The sequence below is a fragment of the Rhincodon typus genome, chromosome 7, assembly GCF_021869965.1.
Source record: "Rhincodon typus isolate 14 chromosome 7, sRhiTyp1.1, whole genome shotgun sequence".
Lineage (NCBI taxonomy): Eukaryota > Metazoa > Chordata > Chondrichthyes > Orectolobiformes > Rhincodontidae > Rhincodon > Rhincodon typus.
Genome location: NC_063338.1, coordinates 21,240,445 through 21,267,998, shown reverse-complemented (window position 1 = coordinate 21,267,998; position 27,554 = coordinate 21,240,445). Strand labels below are relative to the sequence as shown.

The 27,554-nt window shown below is 40.7% G+C and overlaps 1 protein-coding gene across 5 annotated transcripts in view; it reads right to left on the bottom strand.

Annotated features, from left to right (window-relative positions):
• The window catches only part of vps8 (VPS8 subunit of CORVET complex), a 518,442-nt gene that overhangs the window by 87,121 nt on the left and 403,767 nt on the right, over positions 1 to 27,554 (bottom strand). For all 5 annotated transcript variants that reach the window (XM_048598730.1, XM_048598733.1, XM_048598732.1 and 2 more), the window contains one exon: positions 1,509 to 1,562. In XM_048598730.1, coding sequence (XP_048454687.1) covers positions 1,509 to 1,562 — 54 coding nt within the window. The remainder of the gene's footprint in view (positions 1 to 1,508; positions 1,563 to 27,554) is intronic.

Sequence of the window (27,554 nt, the reverse complement as noted above, 5' to 3'; positions counted from 1 at the left end):
CATTCCTTGGCAGTAAACTGTGAACATCAAGATACCTGTGGAAAACGATCTTTGATTAAAAGCAGAATTTTCCATTTTGGAGTTCAAGTTTGACAACAGATGTGGAGGTAACCGCCATTATCGTTCAGGGTTGGGTCAACTTTTCTCATGCAATTATATATTTGTAAGCTCATTGTTTTTGCATGAATAAGGAGAAAAAAGTGAATCTTATGGCGGAGGCAAGCAGAAAGTTGTCACCACTGCTGTGACCTTACAGGGATGGAGATTTTAGTGCCATATTTAAAAGACACCCAGATATTCACTGCAAGTCTAGTCGCACTTCTAGTCCTTTCACCTGCCACCAGTGATCCTATCTCCTTTCCTTGGTCAGCCTATCTCCGTCGGCCAGACAAACTTACAATTTTAGCCCAGCCAGCTAATTCAGTGCCCATTACACACAAACATCCCTCCTTTGGTCGTGCTCTGTGCCTACTGGAAGTTAGACCCAGTATCAAACATCGCCTGGCACTGACGATTGTTCCCCAAGTAGGACAAAGCAGAAGCTACTCACTTCGAAGATCAGCAGGTACAGAACCTCACCTCTTACATGCAGTCAGGAATGGGAATGCATGCGGGCTCGTTTGCAGAGAATTTAACCGAAGTGAACTTAACTGTGGCAAGATGGTCTTTTAATGAACGTACATCAAAATACAAATGCAGCACTATACCCGACACTTACCATCAGGAAGGTCGACCTGCCTTTAAAGTTTTAAGAACTGAATGGCAAATGTTCATCCCATCTACTGGGAGCTTCATTTTTGACCTCGCATGCCATCTTGCTTCCTACTTTCAGGAGAGGCACAAGATTCCACCTTGATTGCCTGCTGTAAATCTCCTCTTTGTATGTAAAAGTTCAAGTGCAGAGTTAACTATTACTTGCTGAACTGGTCTTGTTAGAGTATGGTTTAAGCTTTGAAGATGTCTCTGATGCTTGTTGCTGTCATGTACATATCCAGTCCATATTCTACTTGCCCTTGTATTTCTGGACTCTAAGCAACCACTAGATCCAAATTCATCAGATGTGGGGGCCACGGACATTATCTGACTGCATGTTATTTTGGCACCATTGAATGCATAAAAGCAAATAACTTTTAGAAGTTATCAGCCTTTACAGGTGAAATTGACAGTAAGAACCACTGTCAATCATTTTGAAATGCAGAGATTATTCGCTGAACACTTCCTGGAACTGCTTGCTTTTGTTACCCAGAACATCAACTGATTGTAAGTGAGGTAAATGAGCAATCATTAATAAAAAAACCCAGGAATCATACATAGGACTCGACAGGTCGAATGCCCTCCTTCTGTCCTGTAATCATTCTTGATTCCACAATTCTATCAATTATAGGAAATATTGCAATGGTTCTTTCTTTCCTTCATCTGGTGAGCTGTTATTTTGATTCTTTATTCAATTCATAGCATTTCCTTTTCTGAAACGCAAACTGTTTAAAACATTGAGAGAAGTTTCTTACCTTCTTGCTGTCAGAGTTCCTGCTACTTGTATAGTAAGCAGAGGTTACTTTAATCTAGACGGAAAGAAAGAGAATGGAATATCCAAGTTACAATAACGGACGTTTTCAGAGAATCCTAATGGGAGTACTATTATTTCACTGAAATATCGAAACAAAGCAGCACTGTGTAGTGTGCCAAATGCAACTTCGTGAAATACATTTTAAAACCAAGAAATGAACATAGAATAGATCAGAATCCCTACAGTGTGGAAACAGGCCATTCGGCCCAACAAGTCCACACCGACTCTCCGAAGAGCATCCCGCCCAGACCCATCCCACTACCCTGCATTTCCTATGGTCAATCCACTTAATCTGCACATCTTTGGGCTGTGAGAGGAAATCGGAGCACTCAGAGGAAACCCACGCAAACAGAGGGGGAATGTGCAAACTCCACACAGACAGTCACCCAAGGCTGGAATTGAACCCGGTTCCCTGGTGCTGTGAGGCAGCAGTGCTAACGTGAACCAGCTAATCTAAAAGGAAAATGAAGCTGCAGTTTCTTGTTCCATACATGCTTCCAGAACTGCTGCGTCCTTCTGTTCATAATTCTTAAATCAATTAATAGCACTCCATTTGAAGTTTTAGACCTATGCATGGGATATTTTGTTATATTGTGTTGTTGTTGTGCCAAATATTCTTTCAGGATCGGTATCATCATGTTGCTTAATTAGCAGACTCCAAGGTTCTTCTACAATCTGGAGTTCAACTCACTGATTAAAATTTGATCACATGATTTTATGGCCCAGGCATTACAACAATAAAACCCACGGATGTATGAACCAGATATGGTTAATATAACCTAAAAGATTTACAACAAAGAAGAAGTGCACTCAGCTTATAGTAAAAGCAAAATAATGCTCATGCTGGAAATCTAAAATAAAAAAACAAAAAGTGCTGGAGAAACTCAGCAAGCCTGGCAGAATCTGTGGAGTGAGAAACAGAATTAATGTTTCGAGTCCAAAACGACTCTTCTGAAGAGTTCTGAAGAAGTCATGTCTGACTTGAAACATTAACTGTGTTTGTCGCTCCATAGATACTGCCAGATCTGCTCGGTTGCCCCAGCATTTTTGGTCTTTATTGATTTGCATTCAGCCCATCATATTCATGCTGGCTTTTGCAAGAGCAACTCAGCTAGTCCCAGTCTGTCCTGCTCTCTAATTAAGTCCTTTTTTTTCACTGAATATCTCTTTGTTCTTTTCCTAAACTGATCTAAAACTTACGATATTATGATCACTTTCTCCTAAATGTTTCCTTGATGACACCTAATCCCATACCCGCTGCGGTAGCGAAATTTGTTAAAAACAAAAACCTACTGCTAAAGTGATTCCCGCATGTGTGAAGTAAATGGAGCTTCAAAAGGTCTAAAAGCCTGTTGACTGAACTTGGCTATGTTTGGACATGTTGTAGAAGACCACAAAACAGAAAAGAGATCACCATAGCAACGGGAACCCGCTCAGGCACATTTACATTGTGTAAACTGAAAGAAAACAAATAATATAACAATGCAGTGGGATACATTTTTAGGAAGCTTTAGCTGTCAAGGCACCAGACCAAACAAGTGGTTCAATATTAAAACCACTTTTAAAAGGTAGCTGAATTTAAAGTTTGAAGACACAGTTCTACTATAGCTCCAACATAGCCTTCTGCATCTGCTGGCAGATCCTTACCAGATATCTTCCTGAATATTCACAGTCTCAGCAGGTATTTTACTGACTGCTCACTGCCTCATCAAATACCTTCTAGACAAGTCACTATCCCACTGGGGAGATGGTGGCACAGAGGTAATATGACTGGACTAGTAATCCAGAGGCTGAGTTTAATTGTCTGGGGTCATGGGTTCAGCTCCTACCACAGAGTCACACATGTGTTATGATGAAGAAGGAGGCCATTTGGCCCATCATGTCTGCAATATAATTTCAACCCTCGCTTACTTTGAAATCCTTGGATGCAACCCATACAGTTCCAGTGCTATGTCAGCATTAAGAATCAGTTCAACCAAGATTTTGCCTTATTAATTTTGAACCCTTCTATTCACACTGTTTCCTTCTTTGTCACTACGGCATAGGCAGCATTCTCCTCTTTTATAAAAATAGACACAAAGTAGTTATTTGACACATCAGTCATGCCTTTATTTCCATGTAAAAATTTCCTTTTTGGTCTCTAATCAGCCCTCCTGCTCCTTTAATCACTCTTTTGCTATTTATATATCTAGAGAAGACTTTGGGATTCCCTTTTATCTTAGCCGCTTGTTTCTCAAAATTCTTCTTTGCTTCTGTTATTTCCTTTTTAACCTCCATTTGAAACCTTCAATCTTCCTCATTGTTCCGAAATGTATTTTCTGCCTTATCTGTGTCACAGGCAAACATTTATTTTTCAAAGGTTAATTTCTGACACCTTTGTCACCCAAGGAACTCTGGATTTATTTGTCCTAATTTTCCCATTTTGGGGAATGTACCTCAACTGTATCTAAACCGTCTTCTCTTTCTTCAGTTACTGTTTTCCCTGCCAACCTCTTGTTCCAGTCACTCCTACCCAGCAGTATTGTTGCCCCACTGAAGTCAGCTCTCCACTAACTGATATTTCTTATTCTGGATTGTTGCATTTCGTTCTCTACCACCCATCCTGTGCCTCATGATATAAAGATCACAGCATTTAAAGTCAATTAATGAAACTGGACTATAAAACTGGTCTTGGTAGCAGTGAGATTGTAACTAAAAAAAACTAATCTGGTTCACAAATGCCCTTTAAGAAAGGAAATCTGCCATCCTTACCTGGTCTGGTCTATCTGAGACTCTAGGACAGGTAGCTGACTTTCTGAAATGGCCCAGGAAACCACGAAGGGCAATTAGGGATGGGAAAGAAGTGCTGGCCTTGCTAGTATTATCCACATACCATAAAAGAAATGGAAAAAAAAATGCCTAAACATATAACAGATTTACTGTGAAACAGATTTATGTTGTGGGATTTTCTGAGGGAGACATCTGATATCCACATGGTAATGCATTTTGGGAATTCAGAAGGAGTTGCTGTGCTGTTGTTAAAAGAATTCTAATTCATGCATAAACTGAAGCTATTATTAAATTTCTAATGAAAATTTTCAAGAATATTATTAAGAAACGAACATTTACTTTATAACACCATGGCTTTAGGGGAAAGAATCCATTAAATTTAAACTAAGATTAAATCATGGGGAGATAAAGAAATTAATACCCCAGATTAATGAGCAGAATCACACTTCCTTGCTCTGGCACCAGTACTTTTGTACTGTGGCTGCTCTGCTATGTTCTGAGAGCTGGACTGGTCATCACTTGGGATGGAGTCAAGTACAAATCATTGAACTGCTTTAGTTTACAACAATAATGAATAAAATAAAGAATTAACACATAATAAATAACCTTATTTCAACAAAATGCTACATGCTTTCCCAGAGAATACAGAGAATGTGAACCTTTATAAAACAAATACATAATAAACCTAATACTGCAGTTGCATTTAAGAGGCATAGAGTCATACAGCATAGAAATAGACCTTTTGGTTCAATGAGGCCATGCTGACCATAATCCCAAACTAAACTAGTCCCACCTACCTGCACTTGGCCCTTATCTCTCCAAACATTTCTTGGTCATGTACTTACCCAAATGTCTTTTAAACGTTGTAACTGTACTGGCATCCACCGCTTCCTCTGGAAGTTCATTCCACTCACGACCCACTCTTTGTGTAAAAAAGTTGCCCAAATATGTCTTTTTTAAATCTTCTCCTCTAACCTTAAAAATATGACCCCTAGTCTTGAAATCCACCACCCTAGAAGAAAGACACTTGCCATGCACCTTGTCCATACTCCTCATGATTTTCTAAATGTCGATAAGGTCACTTCTCAACCTCCAATGTCCAACCAAAAATGTCACAAACTATCCAATCTCTCCTTACAACTCAAACCCTCCATTTCTGGCAATATCCTGGTAAATCTTTTCCGAACCCTCTCCGGATTAACAATATCATTCTTATAACTGGGCAACCAGAACTCTAGAAGAGGCTTCACCAACGTCAAGTACAACCTCAGCATGACGTCTCAATTCCCATTTTAAATGAAGGCAAGTGTTCTAAACACCTACTTAACCACCCTGTCTACATGTCTCACAAACTTCAAAGAATTATGTACCTGAACCCCTAGGATTCTCTGTTCTAGAACACTACCTACTTTTAATCGTGTAAGTCCTGCCCTTGTTTATTTTACTAGGAAAATATATATGGGAGAAAGGAACAGAAGGATATACATTAAGGATAGATGAAATAGAGTGGGAGAACATTTAGGAGGAGGTTAAGTACTACCTACTGGGACAATTAGCCTGTTTATGCTGCTCAGTCTTTTCTTTGACTCCTTCACTCAATTACAACCCTCTCCCTCGGGCACTGGCTTCATGCCAGGTACTGTGTCCTGCCATCCCCAGCACTGGCTGACCCTGACCCACATCCCCTCCCTTCTCTGCTAGCCAGACTTAATGTTCCCACCAGTTTTGGTGAGAGTCTTGTTTGTTCAATTAAAGCAAGGCCATTTCAAAAATGTAGGCCATACCTCGCTCCTGCTTCAGGATCCCCTTTCGTCTTGAATCTGGCCCGAGTTAATATCAAGCCCACGGTGGGCTATGGTTTTGTAAGAACTGCCAGACCAGTGCTATTTTAAACACAAAACTATTTCAATCGTTTAGCCTCACAGTGAGGATCTGCATACTAAGTTAACCACGGTAATTCTCACTGTCATTTCTGGCATGCTGATATGCATGTTCCCAGTAAGGGGAAAATAGGAAATGTTCAGGAGTTGACTATCCACCTGCCTGGGAACACGGTATACCAACATAGCACCTCACACTGAACCATCTGGACTGCATAAATCAAAAGAACAATAACTAAAACTGATCCCTCCTCACCATACATCAATTTGGACACTAATTGACTGCGCCAAAGTGGTGGGAGAATGTGAGAGCTTTCCAGGTTATAGTTTAAGAATACAGATTTTACTTAAACTAGATTAATTGATTTTGGCAATGGAAAGGACTGAAACTATAACTAATATATAAAGTCTTAGGTTGATGTGTTTTATGATCTCCAACTTTACATCCATTAATTTTCTTTATGTCACCAACATTAATCACTTCAATCAGCCAGATGCTTGATAAAAATACACAAAACAATAACTGCACAGGAACAAATTAAAATACTCAATTTTAAGGACATTTTTGTGACCAGGCGCCACTGTATGTTGGGATACCGTGCACAACTGCTCACATGACAACACAGCACAGATGTGGAAAAGATTAGAATGGTATCCCGGTCAGTACAGGCATGGTGGGCTGAAGGGCCTGTTCCTCTGCTGTACTGTCTATGTTCTACGTTCAATGGCATATGAGAAACACAGCTGATCCACTGTGGTTCAAAACTTGCCGGCAACCAATTTTTAAGACTCAATTTTTTTTTAAGAAAGGATGTTTGAGAAAGTTGGGGGCAATTTTGTGGAGGTAATGAATTGGTTGCTGTTGATATTAGTCACCCCATCATGTCTTCCCCGATTTCAGTAGAACTGGAAATCAGATGGGTGATTTAACTGTGTGGACCTGTTTGCATCACTTGCTGCCCAGTTTTGCAAGCTATACCAAACCCCAGAAAGTCTGTTTCAAAACTCCCTGGGACAAAAAAAAACAAGTTGCCTGTTTCAGTAGTCACTTGAGGTTAGTCCCTGAAAATTAACTCTGACCTACTGACAGGTGCTGCCCGATGTGCTGAGTATCCCAGCACATTCTGCTTTCACATAATAATTTCTTCCCCTTTAAAGATTCTAAGGTAATAAAAAAAAAGGTGAGTGAGGAATATAATGAGTCACCACAAATTCAGATAAGGAAAAGAAACAGCATCATTATTTCACATTAATAAATCTGTTTTTAGATGACAAGAAGACATACAGAACTGTTTAATTCATTGTGATTCAATTTCTAGCTGAAGGAGCTAAATAAAATAGAATGGTCATAACTTCATGCTTGTCTTTATTAAGTAAGCAATAAAATACATTTCTGTTTGATGAGTACTTTTAATCCTTGACCTTTAAATGTAATGAAATTGTCGCTGTCATGTCAACCTAGACGTAAAACATCTTTGCCAGAAGATAATTATGCTTGACTTAGCTTCTTCTCCTGATGCACACAGGTACCCTGGGACACAATGCAAAGTAAAAACAGACCTGGAATATTGAATTAAGCTGAAATTTCAAGGTGTTATTCAGTTAAGCTGCTGGAACAGGGAAGTGAGCTAACTCTTGTTCACTATGGATGGTGGTTAAATTGGGAATTCAATGTGTGGGCAATATGCAACATGAATCCAAGGCATGGGTATTAACATTCTACAAGTGCCACAGCAGGAATATCTCAAAAGAGGAAGCAGAAAGCTGAAATGTGGACAAGCAAAATTAGAATTTAGTTCATCTGATTAGAGATGAAAATATGATCAAATGATACCAAAAAAATTATTTATATTTTCTCACAATGTCATTTTTAAAGCCTGGATTTACCTTGTTGGTATATATAAACTGATTTTTAATCTACTCTTTCCTTCATAGAACCAAGACTGAATTCTTCACAAAATAAACCAACCAGCAAATTTACCAGCTGCCTGTGCCAGCTGCATATACATGTCATTGTGCAAACAAGAAATTTCTATTAATAGTTTAATTAGTTTTACATTGGTTGCACATTAGTTTCTATGCAGGAGTACATGGGGAGATGGTGGTGCAGTGGTGATGTCACTGGATTAGCAATCCAAGGTGCAGGCTAATAGTCTGGGGAATGGCAGATGATGAGATTTTAATTCAACTAATAAATCTGGAATTAAAAGCTAGTTTAAAGGTGACCATTAAACGGTTGTTGGTTGTTGGGAAAGCTCATGTGAGTCATCAATGTGGAAGGAAATCTGGCCTACACCGTGACTCCAGACCCACAGAAATGCGGTTGACTCTAAAATGGCTGAGCAAGCCACTTAATTCTACAAGACCATAACGAGGTCTGAAAAACTTAATCAAGCCAGATGCACTCAGGAAGAACGGCAACTAGGAAAGACATCGGATCTGAAAAGTCTTCCTGAAATACAGACGAGACAAGAAACATCATACACTATCATGCACATGGAACTATGCCTGACAGACAATGTCCCAGACATCAGTATCACCACTGCTGGGTACGTTTTCTCCCACCATCAGGATAAACCCACCAGCAGGGTCAACGATGTGGTTTACAGTCAGGATGGTGCTGTCCTGACAGTCCTCAACATTGACTCTGGAATCCATAACGTGTCATGGCTTCCGATCAAATATGGCCAAGGAAGTCTTTTGCTGATTACTTTCTACATGAACACCAAGTTGGCAGAATCTTTGAGGGTGGCAAGGGCACAGATGTTTTCTGGGTGTGCCTCCAATGCATATCACCAAGAATAGTTTGGCAGCACTCCTTATGACTTAGCTGGCCAAGCCTTTAATGACAGAGGTAACGTACCGAATAGCAGATGGTGAGGAAGAAAAGGACAGAAGGAAAAACCTACTTGACCTCATCCTCAATAACAGGCCTCACTGAGACTAAATCCCAACTTCACACTGAACGTATCCTTTGTTAGGTGGTGTAGCATAACTACATGCTAAGTGGAATAGATTTTGAACACATGTAACAATCAAAACTGGGTATCCATGAGGCATGGTCGGAAGTCTGCATCAGCACCATTGCACTTAGCCACTAACCTCACTGCTCTGAATATTCTCCACTTTAACATTACCATCAAGCCAGGAAACCAATCCTGGTTTATTGAGGACAGCAGGAGGGCATGCCATGAGCAGGATAATACAAACCTGAAGTGTTAACTTGGTGAAGTACAAGACAGGACTACTTACACCTAGCAAGCAATTTACAAGGCTAAGTGATCCCTCCAACAACAGATCAAATCTAAGCATTAAAGTCGTTCCACATCCAGTTGCCAATTTTCATTTAATTTATTCATGGAGTGTGATCATTGTTGGACAGGGCAACATTTGTTGTCCAGGGACAATGAAGGAGTGGCAAAACAGTTAAAAGAGGATAGTACGTAGCTTAGAGGAGTACTTGAAGATGGTGGTGTTTCCATTCGTCTGCTGCCCTTGCCCTTCTAGGTGGCAGAGGTTGTGATTTTGAAGGGTGCTCTTGGAGCCTTGGCAAGTTACACCATCTGAATATCCAGAATCACAAATGCTCTCTTCAGCCAATTGAAATTCGCTGTACATGATATCAAGAAATTACTGAGGGCGCTGAACACTGCAAGGGCTGTGGGCCCTGATGGTGTTTCAGAAACTGGACTTAACACCAAACTAGACACACTCTGAGACAAGATACAACACTGACAGCCTTACCAGTCTATTATCAATCATCATTAAAGTGATGGAAGGTGTCATCAACAGTGCTATCAAACAGTACCTGCTTACTGATGCCCAGTTTGGGTTCTGTCAGAGCCACTGAGCTCCAGCTATCATTACAAACATGGACAAAAGAGCTGAATTCCAGAGGTGAGGACAGAGTGACTACCATTAATATCAAGGCAGCACTTGAACGGGAATGACATCAAGGTCCTCTCTGCTGGTTGTAATCATATCTGGCACATAGCAGGATGGTTTTGATTGCTGGAGGTCAGTCATCTCAGCTGCTTCATCAATGACATTCCTTCCATAATAAGGCCAGATGTGGGGATGTTTGCCAATGACTGCACAAATGTCAGCACCATTTGTGACTCCTCAGATACTGAGGAAGTGCATGTTAAAATGCAACAAAATCTGGACAATATCCAGGCTTGGGTTGACAGGTGGTAAATAACATTCATAACAAACAAATGCCAGGTAATGACTGTCTCCAATAACAGATAATCTAACCACTGCCATTTGACGTTCAATGACATTACCATCACTGAATCCCCCACTATCAACATTCTTCGGGTTACTATTGATCAAAAACTCACTCGACTCACCACATAAACACATTGTTACAAGGAATATTGTGGCAAGTAACTCACCTCCTGACTCCCCAAAGCCTGTCCATCATCTACAAGGCACAAGTCAGAGGTGTGATGGAGTGCTTCCTGCTTGCCTGGATGAGTGCAGCACTAACAAATTCAAGAAGCTTGACACCATCCAGGATAAAGCAGCTTGCTTGAATGGCATGGCATCCACAAGTACTCACTCCCTCCATCACCAACGCTTAGTAGCTGCAGTGTGTATGATCTACAAAATGCACTGCAGAAATTCACCAAAGATCCTCAAAGGGCACCTTCCAAACCCATGACCACTTCCATCTGGAAGGACAAGGGCAGCAGATACATGGGAATACCACTACCTGCAAGTTCCCCTCCCAGTCATTCGCCATCCTGAATTGATAATTTATTGCAGCGTCAAAATCCTGAAATTCCCTCCCTAACAGGCGTTGTGGGTCAACCCACAGCATGTGGACTGCAGCGATTCAAGAATGCAGCTCACCACCACCTTCTCAAGGACAACTAGGGATGGGCAAGAAATACTGGCCAACTAGTGACAAACTATTTGGTCCTATGAGTGAGTATAAAAAAACAAGTCTCCCTCCAAGCCACATATCATCTGTATGCCTGACTTGGAACTATATCACCATTCTCTCACTATTTACTGTCAAAATCCTGGAACCTCACTTGTTAACAGCACTATGACTGACCCTACACCCTAAGCACTGCAATGGTTCATACAGGCAGCTCACCATCACCTACACAAGGGCATTTAAAAATGGCATTCAATAGTGGACCAGCCTCTGATGTTCATATCCCATGAATGAATATAACAAAAAAGTTGGATGATATGACTTAGAAGCAGCAAAACGGCAGTTACGATTCAAAATTGGGTGAAGCACTGCATTGAGGAAAGAATGAAAGCCCATAAACAAAAGAGATAAAACTTAGAACAGAAAAGTCTAGAGGTATAAACAAACTTGCTCTTAATCAGGGGGATCCAGGTGGAAAAGAGATGTGGGAGTGAACAGAAAAGCTGAAAGGTGAATTTACATCAAACATTTGTTGTACAACTATTCAGGGTATTGCACACAACTCTTCACAACACCAAAGATATTAAATCAATGGAACACACAATGCAAACATTCTGCAAAATTACATCAAAGTCAACAGGTTACAATTATGGAAAAAAAATCAGCTTTTTCAGTGGGAAAGGGTAAGGGGAGATCTAATTTTCAAAATAATGGATTTGAGAAAATAAACAGTGAGACTAAATGTGCTCACCATAAACAATGATAGAGTTGATTTATTTCCAACACGATAGTTGTTAGAATATGGAATATTTTATCTGGTTTGGAAATTTTGAGAAAGATCCAAACATTTGAAAATGGAAATAACAATGTATTGCAATGGAAAAAATATATCAGAACGCGTGAAACTGCAGGCAGAAGATGGTGGCCCCAGTTAAAAAGATAAGGGATCAAGTGCTCTTCCCCATCACTGAAAATTCAGTAATTGTTTCTTTATTAAAATCGGTTTAACCTATTACATCAACTGCTTGAGCTTAGCTTCTCCATCACAGACCCTGGACGGTAATTCTATTACTTAGTTAATTCTATTGCAGTGTCTTATCAGTGAATTCCAATCATCCTGTAATAAATGTGTCTTTCACAATTTGGGCTAATGTTTTGCTGTCAGACTTATTTTCAGATGAGATATTTAAGTTCTCAGGTTGATCAAAAAATAATCCCAAGGCATGATTTTGAAGGGGTTAGGGTTTGGGGTTTGGGGGTGGGGGGGAGCGGGGGGATGGGTGGGCACGGGGAGTTCTCCCTGGTGTCTAGAGGTGAAAATATTTATCCCTTGATAAACATCACAATATAGGATTATTTGGTCATTTATTCATTGCTGTTAATGGGATCTTGCTGCATGCAAATAGGCTGCTGTGCTTCCTACATTACAAACGTGATCCTTTAAATTTCTGCAGAGCTGCACAGGCCATCGTGTTTCTCACGGCGGTGGCCGGAGAAATCGGAAGTGAATGCGTTGGCACATCAAATGGCATAAGTGGGCCTTCCGAGTAGCAGCACAACCACACAGCTCAGAGGAAACATTGGCTATATGTCTACTTTTTTGAATTTCAGGTAGCAACCAATTTAAATTAAGCATCCGACGCTAACACAGGTGCAATTGAGATGGTCTGTGTAACCAGAAAGGATAAATCACACAGCATTGTGAATTAATACTTCAACTATATAGTACTCTAAAGATGCTACTGAATTAAAAATACCTTCCAAACACCTGGCTGAAATACACTAGAAGATAGGTCGATCAATCAAACAAAATTAATCTTTGCGTTTTTGATTTCTGTGTCTTCAGAATTTTATAGCTTCTGCATTTCAAATCTACTTCTCTGCTGCTCCTCATCACAGGGCAGGAAGGTTATTTAAAGGGTCAGTTATGAAATCTAAGAGTCAGCAAACAGGAGAACAAAGCTGCCATCAGAGCCTTCAAGACGTTTTCAAACCCTTCCATACTCTAGCAGGTTTTACTGATTTATTTAATATGTAAGATTTTGTTTGATTTAAGTACTTCTAGGCTTTCCTGGTAGACTAACCTTTGGAAGTTGCCATGTTTATTATCCGTACAATATTGTCATACAATTTTCCTATTCATGATATGACGTGCCCGTTTCTTGATGTCCCCAGTTTCACAGAACCAGTTTACAGCCGATTATTCGCTTCACATGATATCAAATATGACTGTACTAGATTGGCAAAGGCTATGAGCCCAACAACTGTAGCATTAAAACTTGTGTTCTAGAACTAGTCATATCCCAACTGAGTTGTATAAGTACAGCTACAACACTGGAATCTACCCAACAATGTGGACAGTTGCCCAAGTACATCTATCGTCATGTTTATTAATTCACAGCAGAAGTACTGGGTGGAATCTTCCAGGCCCTGCCTGGTGCTGTTAGAAGCATAGGCATGGGAATTTATGTTGCAAAGAAGCAAAAATTTAGTTTTACAATGGTGGGTTAGAGTTTTGCTAACAAAGTACTCAGAGCTTTTAAGTGGGTCAGCTTTCATGGGATCCAATTTTACAGTCATGAGCATGCCCTGAATAGCCATGAGCACCTCAGCCCACTTGGATTACATTCAAGGGCACAATCTCACTTGCCAACTTTGAAAATATGCATGTTCTCAAACCTGATTATATGTACATGAAGTGGGTGTCTGAGCTCTGGTCAGAACTAACTTCTTCTGTTACTTAATGTAGGAGCAAATTACTGCAGGTGCTGGAATCTGTACTGAAAACAAAAAATGCTGGAGATCACAGCAGGTCAGGCAACATCCAGGGACAGAAAGCAAGGTAACATTTCAAATCTAGATGACTCTTCATCAGAGCTTTTCTCTTTCACCGTGCACACCTTTGTTGTTTTTCATTTCACGACTGGTGTTCGACAAGGTGTTTGCCACATTTTCTGTCAGCATGTCCTCTCTCCCCTCCCCCCACTCCAGTGGGCACTTAATCTGAACTATCAATATCCTTTATCTCTGGTACTCCACCTTCCTCAGCCCCACCCAACTGCAGCATAAATGCTGCCCCCTGCACACTTCACATCAGCTCTGATAAAGAGGAATCCAGACTCGAAATGTTAGCTTGTTTTCTCTTCATGGATGCTGCCTGGCCTGCTGTGATTTCCAGCATTTTTTGCTTTCAGTTCTTCTGTTACTTGGCCCCTTCATAGCCAAGCTGTTCCTTTGTGTAAATGATTACCGTGTAAGAGGTGAAGCCTGACCAAGTCAAGCAGCTCAGGAGAATTCTGTTATGTGTGATCCTGCTTGGTATAGTTAAATGCTCACAGTATGAGGTGCGACGGCTGACCAAGGCCACTAGCCTGTTTAGGTAAGGCAGCCAAACTAGTTGATGTCAGCAAACGTGACTGGGGAAAGCAAGTGAAACTAAACCGAAAAGGGCTCTGAAATGTAACAGCAGCAGAAGTTCATGGAAATGTGAGTTAGGTGAAAAGGAACGGTAGGGAATAGAACACAAAGGATGTGGTTGCAAGGGTACTGTAAGGATCCTGGGAAATTGAAGGAGTAATGTGGATGGTTGAGGGAAAAGTCACAGTGACAGGGGCAATGGGGACAAGGAAGGGTGTGAGCTGCGCATTACCGGTGGGGAGCACAACGGATTAATTAGGTGAACTGAATGTGGGGCAGTGCGGGTAAGGATGGGGTGTTGGATACAGGTGGTATTTAGAGCAGAGCAGGAATGTCAAAGGAGATAACAAAAAGATCAACAGTCAAAAGAAGAGACTGAAGAACAGACGGGATGCCAGAGGAAAGGAGAAGGCCATTTCTGGTTGTGGGGGCGGGGGGGAGAAGTGTATTCTAGCGGGGAGAAGAGAGGCTTGATGACTTGAAGGAAAAGTTTACATTCATCATCCTCTTAGCAATCAATCAGTTTTGAAAATAAGACCCCTCAGAGAACACACGGGGCAAATGGAAAGGGCCAGAGATTATTTGCAGGTATTTCTGCACATTACGCAGACACCCAAGGGAATCGAAACAGAAACTGAAAAATACTCTTGTGCAAGCACTCAGTTAAGGGCTTGGCACTGAAGGGAAACACTGACTGCAGAATAAAAGTGAATAAGTTGTTACAACTTCAAACACCAACATCCCAAACACGTCTTGTCATTCATTAATCTTTGACCAGAAGGTCAGCTAAGAGTCACCAGCAGTGGTGGTGGTGGTGCTGGAGGCTGTATTCCCCATTCTCCCGGGCAGAATCGTTCACAATTCACAATCTGTGTAAGCTATGGGGATGAAACCGTTCTGCAGGCTGTAGATTCCAAAGTTGTAGAGCTGATTCACAGGGGATCCTGAAGGCTGACAGAGTCAGATTTGTGCTCATTTCCACATGGACAGAAAGCAATGCACAGATCAAAGCTACAAAACCTTGCATATAACAGCATCAGGAAAGGGAAAACCAATCATGTCGGATACCCATGCAGGGGTGGACGTAGGGCAGGCTTTCAGTTGAGACATCATCAATCTTAAAAGGGCCCAAAGGGGAGGTGAATTATGTCAAGGTCACAAATGGAAAGCATAAACTCTCATTCCTGACATTTCTACAAAGGTTAGTAATTTAATACCAGATGGTTGGCCAATTTAACCAGCAACTGTATGAGCTTTACTAGGTTAAGAAGGAGAAGGATGAGATATAAGGATGGCGATGCCAACTGATCCAGACCCAAGGCCCAAGGGGCTGCAACTGTACAAGTGCAAACAATACATGAAGAGGGGAACCAGGGTCTTCAGAATTGTTGAGCAGTCTACAGAGAGAAGGTGCACAAAGTGATGCAGCTACCTGTCTTTGCATGACTAGAGAAACTGTGACCTACATCTGCAACAGCACAGCTGGCGAGAAAGCACTCTGCCTGTGGTGCTGAAGATCACAGCAACATTTACATTCCTAGCTATCTTTCAAACCTCAATTGGAATATGTGTCACATCTCTCAACTGGCAGCCTTCGAGTGTATTCGAGTCCATTGATAGCTTCTACAGGAAATACAGATTGTCCAGTTCATCATGATCGCAGAGAGATAAGGTGCATAAACTGTTGGATTGGAGCCACTGCTGGTTTTCCTCAGGTCCAAGGGGCTATCAACTGCTCTCATGTCGTGCTCAGAGCTCTCTGGCGTTCTCCTGCCAGATTGCTGAAGAGGAAGGGATTTCACTCCCTCAACGTCCAGCTCATTTGTGACCACAGGCAAGAATTCCTACAGCTTGCTCCCACTACCCTGAGAGCTGTCATGATGCACAACTCCCAGGAGCCTTAAATTTTTGGTTCCTCACATCATGTCCAAGGCTGGCTCGTCGGTGACAAGGGGTATCCCAGAAAACATGGCCATTGGCCCGAGTGAGAAAACCAGTCAGACTGATGCTGATTAGTGCTACAATTCGGCACATGCATCCATCAGGGCCATAATTAAAAAGACAACTTGTCTTCTGAAGGTGTGCTTTTGTTGGCTGGATTGCACAAGTGGATTACTCCAGTATTTTTTAACAGGTTCTCTCAATCTTATGTGTGACAGTCCTGTGCACTGACAAGCTTATAAATGCTAACAAACACTCATAGAATAGACAATGACACCCATCTAGGTGGAGTGGGGCTGATCACCCACCTCTTGTGGTTCTCTTGAGCTACCCTTGACACTGACCTCTATGCTGTCCACTCCCAACACTGTGCAGGCTGCCTGCCTTAGCTGAGATGGTCTCTTGCTGCAACCCCTAGGGAAAACCAATTCCTTTCTCTCTGGACAGTTTTCAAAAAGAACCTTTACTGAACATTTTCAATGTAGGTTTGGCTGATGAATGCAGGTCGACTGATGCTTCTGGGTTGCAGGAAGTGAAGTAGTGTCCAAATGCCTTTGAAATGTGGAGCCTAGAAGGTCCCAACAAGAGACAGAACTTCCCACTGAATGCTCATACAATTTGGCGTTATACCCCGAGATGAACATGCAATGAGTGAAGAAGAACATAATCACGTGAGAAAAAAAACCTAATCCATCCCTGAGAAGTCTCGCTTGCTGTTAGACCCACCTCTGTACTTGTTCAAAAAAAAAACCCAAGATATTGCCCGTTGCAAGATCAGAGTACAGATAGCCTCAACTGCAAATTAGTCACAAGGATTTTGGCTTCTGCTGTAATGTTTACATATGTATATTAGGTTTCATAGTAAATTAATAAATCTGAGAAATTTTTAACAAGAAATCATTCACAGACTCATTAAAATTCGCCACTGATCATTTACAGAAAACTTTGTGCTTCCTCGCATTTGGGTCCTCAATCCCATCATAAATCAGACTTAAAATCTAAATAGAATCAAATAAAAATTCAAGGTTACAAACAGTCAGTACAATTTTTACGTGAGTGGAACAAAATTCAAAATTCGGAAACTGTTCATAATTTTGTTTTGAATGTGGAAGTAATTTACACGAATGCTGCTTTCCTCTAATGTCCTTTAGGGAAGGAATCTGCTATCCTTACCTGGTCTGACCTACATGTGACTCCAGACCCACAGCAATGTGGTTGATTCTTAACTGCCTGTGGGCAATTAGGAATGGGCAATAAATGCTGGCCTAGCCAGCGACGCCCTCAGCCCATAAATGAATTTTTTAAAAATGGTAACTGCTCTTTACGAAGTGCTAGGGAATGATTTAATCTATGTGAAATGTAGTTTGGCGTCCCTCCAGAAAGGTGGCACCTCCAACAATGCAGCATTCTCCTAGTGCTGCCTGAGGTATCAGTTGAGGGTTAGTCCTGAAGTTTTCTGTAGTTAGTTTTGAATTTAACCCTTCTGACTCAGAGACAAATACCATACGAAGGCAAGAGAAAGAGAGTCAGAAATGACCGAAGTTTTTTTAAAATCATACACCGATGCCTTTCAATAAAATTACACCACCAGGTTTCATGTTTGATACGCAAATAGTTAAGTAAAGATAGCATTTCCATCAGGTAGCACTGCAATTGTTCAGATGGTGTGTGCTGCACCTTATCTTTCCATGTCCCTGTGATACCTGTGACTTTTCTCATTCATAGATCACAGGGGCCAGAGAAATCTTGCAGCTGGAATTAAATTGAGAACTTGTCCCACCAATTTTATTGTTTTTATGTTGTAAGGAAAAGTCAATTGAATTATACACGGCAATAATAGAAACCAAAAAGTGCTGACAAGGATGTATATCAAAAGATTTGGATGACTCACAGTTTATAACTATTACCTGGTTAAAGTTATTAGCTACTGCAGTGGTGACTCCCCTGATTAAACAAAATCTTTAAATCACATGCATTGTAGAATTTAAATGCCCTTTTTGTTAAGTTGTTAATTTATTTGCATGCCAGAGAAGCAGCCAGCTACTGATGTGTGATAATGTGATGTAGAAACCAATGAATCAATGAGTGATGCCTTTCTTAGCAAGACATGATTTGTAGTTAATCATTGGGAGTTCCCATTAAGAGTATGGGATTGGATCATTTAATAATCTAAAGTTCATGCTAGTTATTCATATCGGCTATTAAAAATAGTCATGCTGGAAGTTTTATATTTGCTATATTTAATAGTTAAGTTGAGCTGCGATGAAGCATCTAATTTTCAGAATGAGGAAACCAGCATTAGATGAATCCTGAGCTGGCAGTGATAAATAGGAGGTGAGAAACAGGAATATAATTGCTATTGTGTTTAACAATCCCTTGGCTTTCACTGGTATCATTTTGTAGGAGTTTTGTCTAAATGCTTATGGAGCTGGTGTTGAGCAGGATACAAGTGTTTATTCAATTTTCCACTCCCTGAATATGGAAGTTGCAGCTAAAGCATTACTGATATAAATTCTTTTTACTGCCCTTTTATGTTGCTGATACTAAGTCTAGGTTTTACAGTCATACAGGAAGGCAGTGACAATAATTGTTCTGTGCACTAACAGTCTTGCTGATTTGCAGAGAACTTATACTCAATGTCGTAGTTTGTGTAGACACAACTGGTACAGTTGATGTGGTGTTGGATTGTCTCATCAGTGGTAGCTTTTTCAGAAGGGTGACTTCCCAGGTGTGAAAGTGATCCAATATATAGAGCCAACGCATTTTCACCTACTCATTGTCCCCATTATCAGTTTTTCTCCTTCCCTGGTTTACTATCAACCATCCCCATGTGGGTCTAACATCCTTTGTCTCTCCCTAGGGTCCATTCCATCTTTCCACTCACTCCTACTCTCCCAACTTCCCCAACCAACCTCTGTCATCAGCATAAATACCACCACTTCCTAGCTACAATCAATTCTGGAGAAGGGTCACTGTGTTGAAACATTTGTTTGATTTCCCAGACTTTTTCTTCCCACCACATCCATTATATCTTTTCAGTTTGTCTTTGGGTGTCAGCCTTAAACTGATGGAATTTTGCATTTTTGAGTTGCCATCTTGGACTCTACTCACACTTAATGGGGGCAAAATTACTTTTGACCCATTTTCAGGCCTGAATTGCCCACGGAACCATTGGCTAGTTTATTAGTACTTGGATGAGCTCTCATATGCCACTTATTTGAACATTTCTGGAGGGCGTGGTTGAGTGTGAAATTAAGAGAGTTGGCAGGTTTTGGGTGCAAGAACAACTTAATATTTCTTTCAAAAGAAACTTACCCTTTAGTGGGAGCAGCTACTTAGGTGTAATATTTCCTTGATTTTCTTATTTATATCAATCTCAGTACTTTTGAGTCAGGCCACCTGCAGTTAACCAGTTAGGTTAATTATAGAGGAAACCATCACATCTTGTACAACGACTCCGTTGTAACCAAAGTATAATCTGGGCACCAAAGCAGCAAATTCTGCAATGTCACTATCGGTCAGAAAATCTAATGCTGGGCCATTGCTTTTAACTGATATCACAAGAGTGGCTGAATAGGGGGAACAATTCTAGTCAATGCTCGTTTGATCTTTTAAAACAAAAGCATCAATTTTATTGCAATGAATATTTACTAAGGGTGACAATTTTCTTGCACAAGATGAGGCAATATTTAAAAATCACCCCTTTAACCTACCTTTCATCTTTAATTTTGCCTTTTGAAGCATAATCAGTTTACATTTTAACAATGAGTACTAATGAGCCAATAAGTCATCCACAGACTTTTCCCACATTGTAATGAAGACATGTTCAAAGCTGTCATCTGTTTCAGGATTTCACTAAACAACTAGCTTTGCATCTCTGTTGAGAATGCACAAGTGGCACGGTGGATAGAAATCCGACTTTCATTTCTTTATTCTTTTCACTTAACTCCAAACCTTTGAAATTCAAAAAATCTTATTAATTCCTGCTCCCTCTCAGTTCAGTCTGTCAACAACAACATTACAGAATTCAAAAGTTCCTTTAATTGTGATTTAGGGCATTTTGACGCCGAAGAGATACTCAAAATGTGATTAAATCCTATGGCATTGTTTGGCCATATGATGCTGAATACTAATTTTGTGCCATTGCAGTGCTCAAAGAGGAATACTTGTGGCTGCTTCTAAATTAAAACATTGATCTGGATTCCTGATCCAATTCATATTCATTCAATCGTATCCCCAGTACCACCTGCAATAGCTTCTCTTCCTATTTCTGCACTGCTACTTCTGAAATTATTCTTTCCTTGTCTCTCTCTCTCTCCCGTTTTTCATTTGTATCACTTAAAAGTACAACACTGGTTTCCACATGAAGGATGCTGACACGCATATCGGGCTCACCATCACTTCTCTCAATCACTCTGCTGTCTCCAAGTGGTCACGCTCATTGTCACTCAACCCTGTGTGAAGCTGAACCAGACATTGCAACCTTGGTGTTCAAATTGACTTAGAAGAGCTTCCAAACCGTACTTTCACCTTCACTATGTCTATATCTTTGGCCCTGTTTCCTCCATCTGAAACAAGCCCAAACAGTATATTAACTTCAAATATAAAAAATAAACAAAATCAATATCTCTGTGACCTACAGAAGTCCACTTAACAAGGGTATTACAAAGAGCTGGTCATGGATAGTCTATCCCTTCTGGTTGAACAGAAGAATGCTCATGACAAGGAGGAGTGGAGACGCCGAATTAAGGAACAGTTTGAAGGGTTAGGAAACTAACTACTCCTAAATGTCAGACATTACACCATGGCCATTTTGATTAAGACAGAACCTAATTAGCTCTCTAAGACTTTCAACAGCGTTACAAATTTTGCATTCCTTACCATTGACTATAAGTTAAACTGGACCAGCATACAAATACTGTGGCTGCAACAGCAGGCCAAAGGCTGGGAATTTTGCAGTAACTCATGTCCTGACTCTCCAAAGTCTGTGCATCATCTACAAGGCACAAGTCTGGAGTATGATGGAATACTGTCCGCTTCCTAGGATGCACACAGCTCCAAAAGCATTCAAGAATCTCAAACCCATCCAAGAGAGGCAGATAAGTAATAAACAGGTTGTAACAGGAGGGAGGGGATTGATTGACAGCGAAATGAATTATCCAATTTTCCTTTAATTGTGGGGAGAAATGTGTTAGACGGCAACTAACATGCTAGCGTCATTGTTGAGATAACACCCTCCACCCCTTCCCACAATCGATCAGCCCATTAAAGAGCTGACAAGGGAACCAGGATGAATACCTTGTCCTATCACAGACCTCAACACTGGCAATCATGGTTGCCAGAAGTTTCCAGCCAGAGCTCAACAGCTTCTGGGTCCTAAAATCTGCTGGTCAAGTCTATTCCTTGGGGGATTCAACAGCCAGAAGGTAAGATTTTTTTTCCCTTCTTCTCACAAGGTTGGGTCTCGGCAGGAGAAGTGTCAAAAGATCACAAGCAAGGGAATGGGGAGGCGGGGGTTTGGCTTTTAGAGACTACCCCCACACCTGCTATCCATGCTTCCCAGTCCCCCAGATTGGGCCCCATCTCACCCTCCCCAACTAAGCAGGCAGGCCACCATATCTTATCAGTCAGGAAATTAGCCAACTTCCTTGTCCACTGGGGAAGCAAATGACTGGGGAGGCGGCAATTGGACTCCCTTAAGTAGCTACTAACTGACCACTTGTGGGTCTTAATTGGTGGTGAGTCAAGAGAGTCTCCAGGGCCAATTATTTCTGCTTTTTGCCACTCTCTCACCACCTCCAGGGATAGCATAATTCTGCGCCAGAAATCAGAGGAACGGATGTAGGACTAAATAAGTACATTGCAACTGTTTCACCGAGAAAAAATTGTTGCCAAAGTCACGATAAAAGAGCAGATGGCCTAAATATTGCTAAAGAATAGATACAGGAAACACTAACTATACTTAAAGACTATAACTGGCTAGGTGGTGGATAACATGTTGAAATTTTAAGGTTGGAAACTACAGAGACACTGAATATGATCTTGCAATCCTCCTGAGGTATTAGAGTCATATCAGAGGACTGAAGAATCACAGATGTTGCACCATTGATCAAAAAAGTTTGTATAAGCCTAGCTAGTATAGGTCAGTTTGTTTAATCTTGTGAGGGAGCAAGTTTTTATGTGTCGGTTAATTTAGGAAAGCCAACATAGATTTGTTAAAGACAACTTGATTAAATTTTTAAGGTGACTGAGAGAGTCAATGAAGGTAATGTGATTGATACAGTGTATATGGAATTCTGAAAAAAGATTTGATCGTATACACTGTTGTGGTTATTTCTGATGATAAGCCACTGGAGTCTTGAAGACAGGTTTATGATTGTTTATTCCAGTATACGTATGGAGACTAGCCAGAACAGAACTCTGCCTAATACAAGAAACCTATTTTTTTATTACATGTCGTCACATACTCAGTTTGCCGTTCAAATTCCAATCTTGCCTGTAAATAATCACATGAAAAGTACATGTCTCCAGTCGGGGGTATGTATTTTTTACTTACCTAAGCAGAGACTCTTGCATTGCTCTAGCCTACCCTCACACTGTTTGCTTCACCACTTATCTGTTCATCCATATCCCCACTCTGTCTCCTAAGTAGTTAGTTTTTTTATGGCAGCGATTTTCAACTGGCATGCCACGACAAAGCAGGCAGTGTGCTGCAAAATTTTCCAGAACCGGTGCCACTTTACCGGAGCTTCCCATCGCCTCTAGAGTTTTGGTGTCCATTACTGAAAACAATATCTGCTGACAACAAGCATACCTATCACCTGTGCACGCACAAGCCTCCAGAGCTGCGCCTATGCAGATTTCTGAAAAAGTGAGTGCACCACAGAATTGTTAATCTCACTGAAATGTGCCTTGATACTCAAATGATTGGCAATCACTTCTTTATGGTTCCCAATGTCTTTCTGGAAGATTCTGCTGATCTCAGTCATAATGGCATCCAAGGTTTGTCTGGTAAATTCTGCTCCCTTGGCTTTAAGTAGAAATCCCTACTTAACTCCTAACTGCTCTTTAAGGAACAGTGGTAACCAGTTGTTTTAAAAGCTCAAACAGGGAACATTCTGATGAAGGGTCTAGGCCCGAAACGTCAGCCTTCCTGCTCCTATGATGCTGCTTGGCCTGCTGTGTTCATCCAGCTCTGCACCTTGTTGTCTCAATATATGGCGTTTCTTGTTTTATAAGGTACTAGGCTCTGAAAGCATTAATGTTGAAGAATGCATTAAGGACTGTCCAATATAATTACTTTATATTGGTGTAGATGCAGGAACAGCTCTGGACTTTGAAGGAGGTTGATCTATTAACTAGGTTTTCCTCATAGTCTTTGTAACATGTCCATCATGCCAATTTAAGGTGTATCTAATTGCTATCATGCAATAAGACACATCTCATTTAAGACAAGAGCTTCTTCTTGTTAAATTACCAAGTGATATCCCTCTACAACACGAGACTAAACGACCCTCGTAGACCCCAATGTAAAAGGATGGTGGCAGCAAATTTACTTTGTCTTGACCTGACAGTGGTTCTGACAGCCTATACAATGAGAAAAGCAATGGTCAGGATTCATCATACAACATTTCCCATGGGTTAGTGCCAGGACTATTGCTTTACTTGATATATAATAATGACTTGGAATTCTGTGTACAGGGAATAATTTTAAATGTGCAGATGACACACAGCTTGGAAGTGTTGTGAACCAAAACACAAAATTCAAGAGGACAGGTACAGCCCTGTAGGACGGGCAGTATACGACAGATGAATTTTAATTCAGAGCAGAGTGAAGTGATATTCTTTTCTAGGCAGAACAAGGAAAAGCATTATAAATTAGCATGTACTGAATTGCCTTTTATTGGTAAGGCTGTAAGGTACAAGGGATTAACATGGTATTGTCTAGCAGATGAGACTGGATACAAAATGAACTGTGTACCAATCTGCATTGACAGATTTCTTTGGTCTTTCAGGGAATCAATTGACATGCGGAGCAAGAGGGAAGGTGGAGTTGAAGTCAAAGATTAGTCATGACCATACTGAATGGTGGAGCAGGATCAGTAGTCGTATGGTCTATTCTTAATTCTCCTTATGTCCCTGGAGACTGATGACGCTACGGATAGCAAATAGTGCAAAATGCTCAAGGGCTTGATTTTTACATTCCTTGATTAGCACAAAATTCACCCCAAAAAAACCCGGAACAATTTAGCAATGGTAGAGAAAATTCTTAACTCAACGCATTTTAATAAAAACAATTTCATGTTATGTTGGAAGACTAGTTACAGCCATAGACATCTAGAGAACTCTTTAACCGAAAATGGGTGATTAAAAAGCTAGCTGTTAACTTGGATGCACAGTGCAACACATTAATGATTCATCGGTCGAGTAGGATAGATGATGTTATAAATGTTTCACTTTTGGCTTTTAGACTGAATTTGTGCTTTATCCTTGCTGTGTACGTCTCCTGAAAAATTAATTGAGCTGCTGTTCAACTTTTATTTAGTCTCCTGCAGAGATATTTCCATCCGTTCCTGTGGTTCCTATTTGCTGTACGCCTACCAAAGCAGATGTTGTTTGCCAGTGGTTATCTATCAGCCAATAAAGTCAGTAACATTTCAGCAAAAAACACAATAAACCATTAAATAATACAAAAAATCATTTTGCCTGGTTAATTGACTGGGCAAGAAGGTGGCCGATGAAGTATAACGCAGCATATTGCGAGGTTTTTCACTGTGACAAGGAGGGAACAACAAAACTTTTTTAAATGGTAGGAAATGAGTCAGCGTTGGTTTTCACTGTCCCTGTGCATATATTACAGAATTTAGCATATAGGTATGGCAAGCATTTAGAAAGGCAAATGGTACATTAGCTTTTATTGTAATGGCACTGGAGTACAATAGTAAAGAAGTTTTGCTGCAATTCCATAATGTTTTGGTGAGATTACATGAGGTACTGGGTGAACGGTTGGTTTCCTTGCCTAAACATATATATTCACTGGACTGATTTATGAATGAGCTATCCTCAGAAGAGATATTGAGTGGAATAAGCCGCTATTCTCTGGAGTTTTGAAAAACGCACTGTGAAGTTATTGAAAAATATAAATTTCTTAAGCGCCTTGACAGGGCAGATGCTGAGAGGCTGCTTTCACCATCTAGCGAATTCAGAAAACAGTGAACGGAAAAGGAGTCAGATGGTTATGTGATGTGGGGAAGTTTCTTCACTCAAAGGGTTGTTAACTTTTGGAATTCTCCAACCTAGAGTGTTGTTGTTTGGTATTCAGGAGTAGGATTGCTTGATATTTTCAACACTAATGGAATTTAGGAACATGGGGACAGTGAACGAAGGTGAGGTTCATGAAGGAGAACAACTCATCTTATTTAACAGCACAGCAGGTCTTATTGAGCGGTCTTATTGCCTACTCTTGCCCCTATTTCTTATGTTTACTGCTTGCAGAGTATTAGCTGATGCCCCTTAGTGTGGCTCAGAGCTACGCAAGCCAAGAAGGCTTCATGCTTAATCATCTTCTATGTTGAGACAGCCGATCACAGAGGGTGATAGCAGCCACTGTAAGTGTGAATCGGGATGGTGATATATTTCCTGCTCTTGACCATGGGCAGAGAGTTTCTGCAGGGTTGTGCATATACTGGAATATGTTTCAGCTTCCATGTAATGGCCCCATGGTAGAACAACAGCTATCATTTAGTACCAGAATTAAATTTTAAAAAGGGAGACTTCAGCGTGGCTCTGAAAGATGGCCAGTTCTAATAGACCAAATATCAGCTGAGCTTGGTGGCATAGTTCACTTTGGAATTGATGACAAGGTGGAAGTTTGACTGTCTGTTCAGTGACCCCATCTCAATAATGGCACTGCCACAGATGCTGAATGGGAACCAAGCATTTTCTCAGAGAAAGAGGAAACTATTCAAGGGGCAGGTTGGGCTACATATTCATGTAGTGAGTCATAGTGCTTGGCTACTTGCTTCGCACCTGCTTAAACTCAATGTTAAAGCTAATTGGGCAGAGTGCAGGATGTACTGTGGACTCCAGACTGATCAGAACAAATTTCTACTACTTCATGATTCCCATAAGCAAGTTTTAAGCTTCCATTAGATGTACATACTGAGTGCAGCTTGTTCACAGCATGGAGAGAACCAAGGCAGAGTTCAGGTTTTGACTTGGAAGCATAAATGCATTTAGATACATTTAGAAGAAAAAAGTGAACTGGCCACAATATTAAGACTTGGATGCAAAGGGCTAAACCACTGAAAACAGAGCAAAATGATAACATCTGAAATTTAATAAAAACATAATTAATTACAGAATGTTCGAAACAGGAAACAGTAATGTCTGCATAGACAGGTTTTTAAAAAAAGACACTTTAATTTTGAAACATGCACATGCTTTGAGCTTGAACAAACTGTGAATTGCTAATGTTCCCATGTGGTGTAGCTTTAAGCTATACTCGCCCTAGGGTTCCAGCTTCGATTCCTAGTCTGCCCTGTGCTGAGCCAGAAGACTGGGTGCTTTAATTGATTTCACTGCTCTGGGACTAAAGGATTGAAACATCAAGAGTCCCCTGCTGGGAAGTGCACATATGGCCATCAAAAAAAACTAAACTTCATTTTTCAAGACAAGTAAAGCAAAAAAAAAGCATGCTCTGAAAACAAGATTTTGCTAATGGGTGATTAATTTCAGGCATTCCACTGCCTGCATTAAAATAAAGTAATTTCACCACTAATGAGGAGAGAAGCATAGCCCATCATTGAAGGAGCTTCTGTAAGTTGCACTGTTTCTCCTTGCAAAACCTTTCCTTTCTAAGTGCTGGTCCACTCATCTTTTGAACTACTGAATCTGTTTCCATCCTTTTTTTCCCTCATTGCAGCTGTAGAGTGTTTGGAATTTTCTTTCTACCTTAAGCTTTTCTTTGCTCAGTAAGGTCACAATTATAGCACCAACTACAATGTGCTCATAGCTACCATTAATCATCACGAATTAGAAATCTGTGCTTTTTGAATTAAATAGAGTGCATGTTCTTGGATGAACAGAAGTG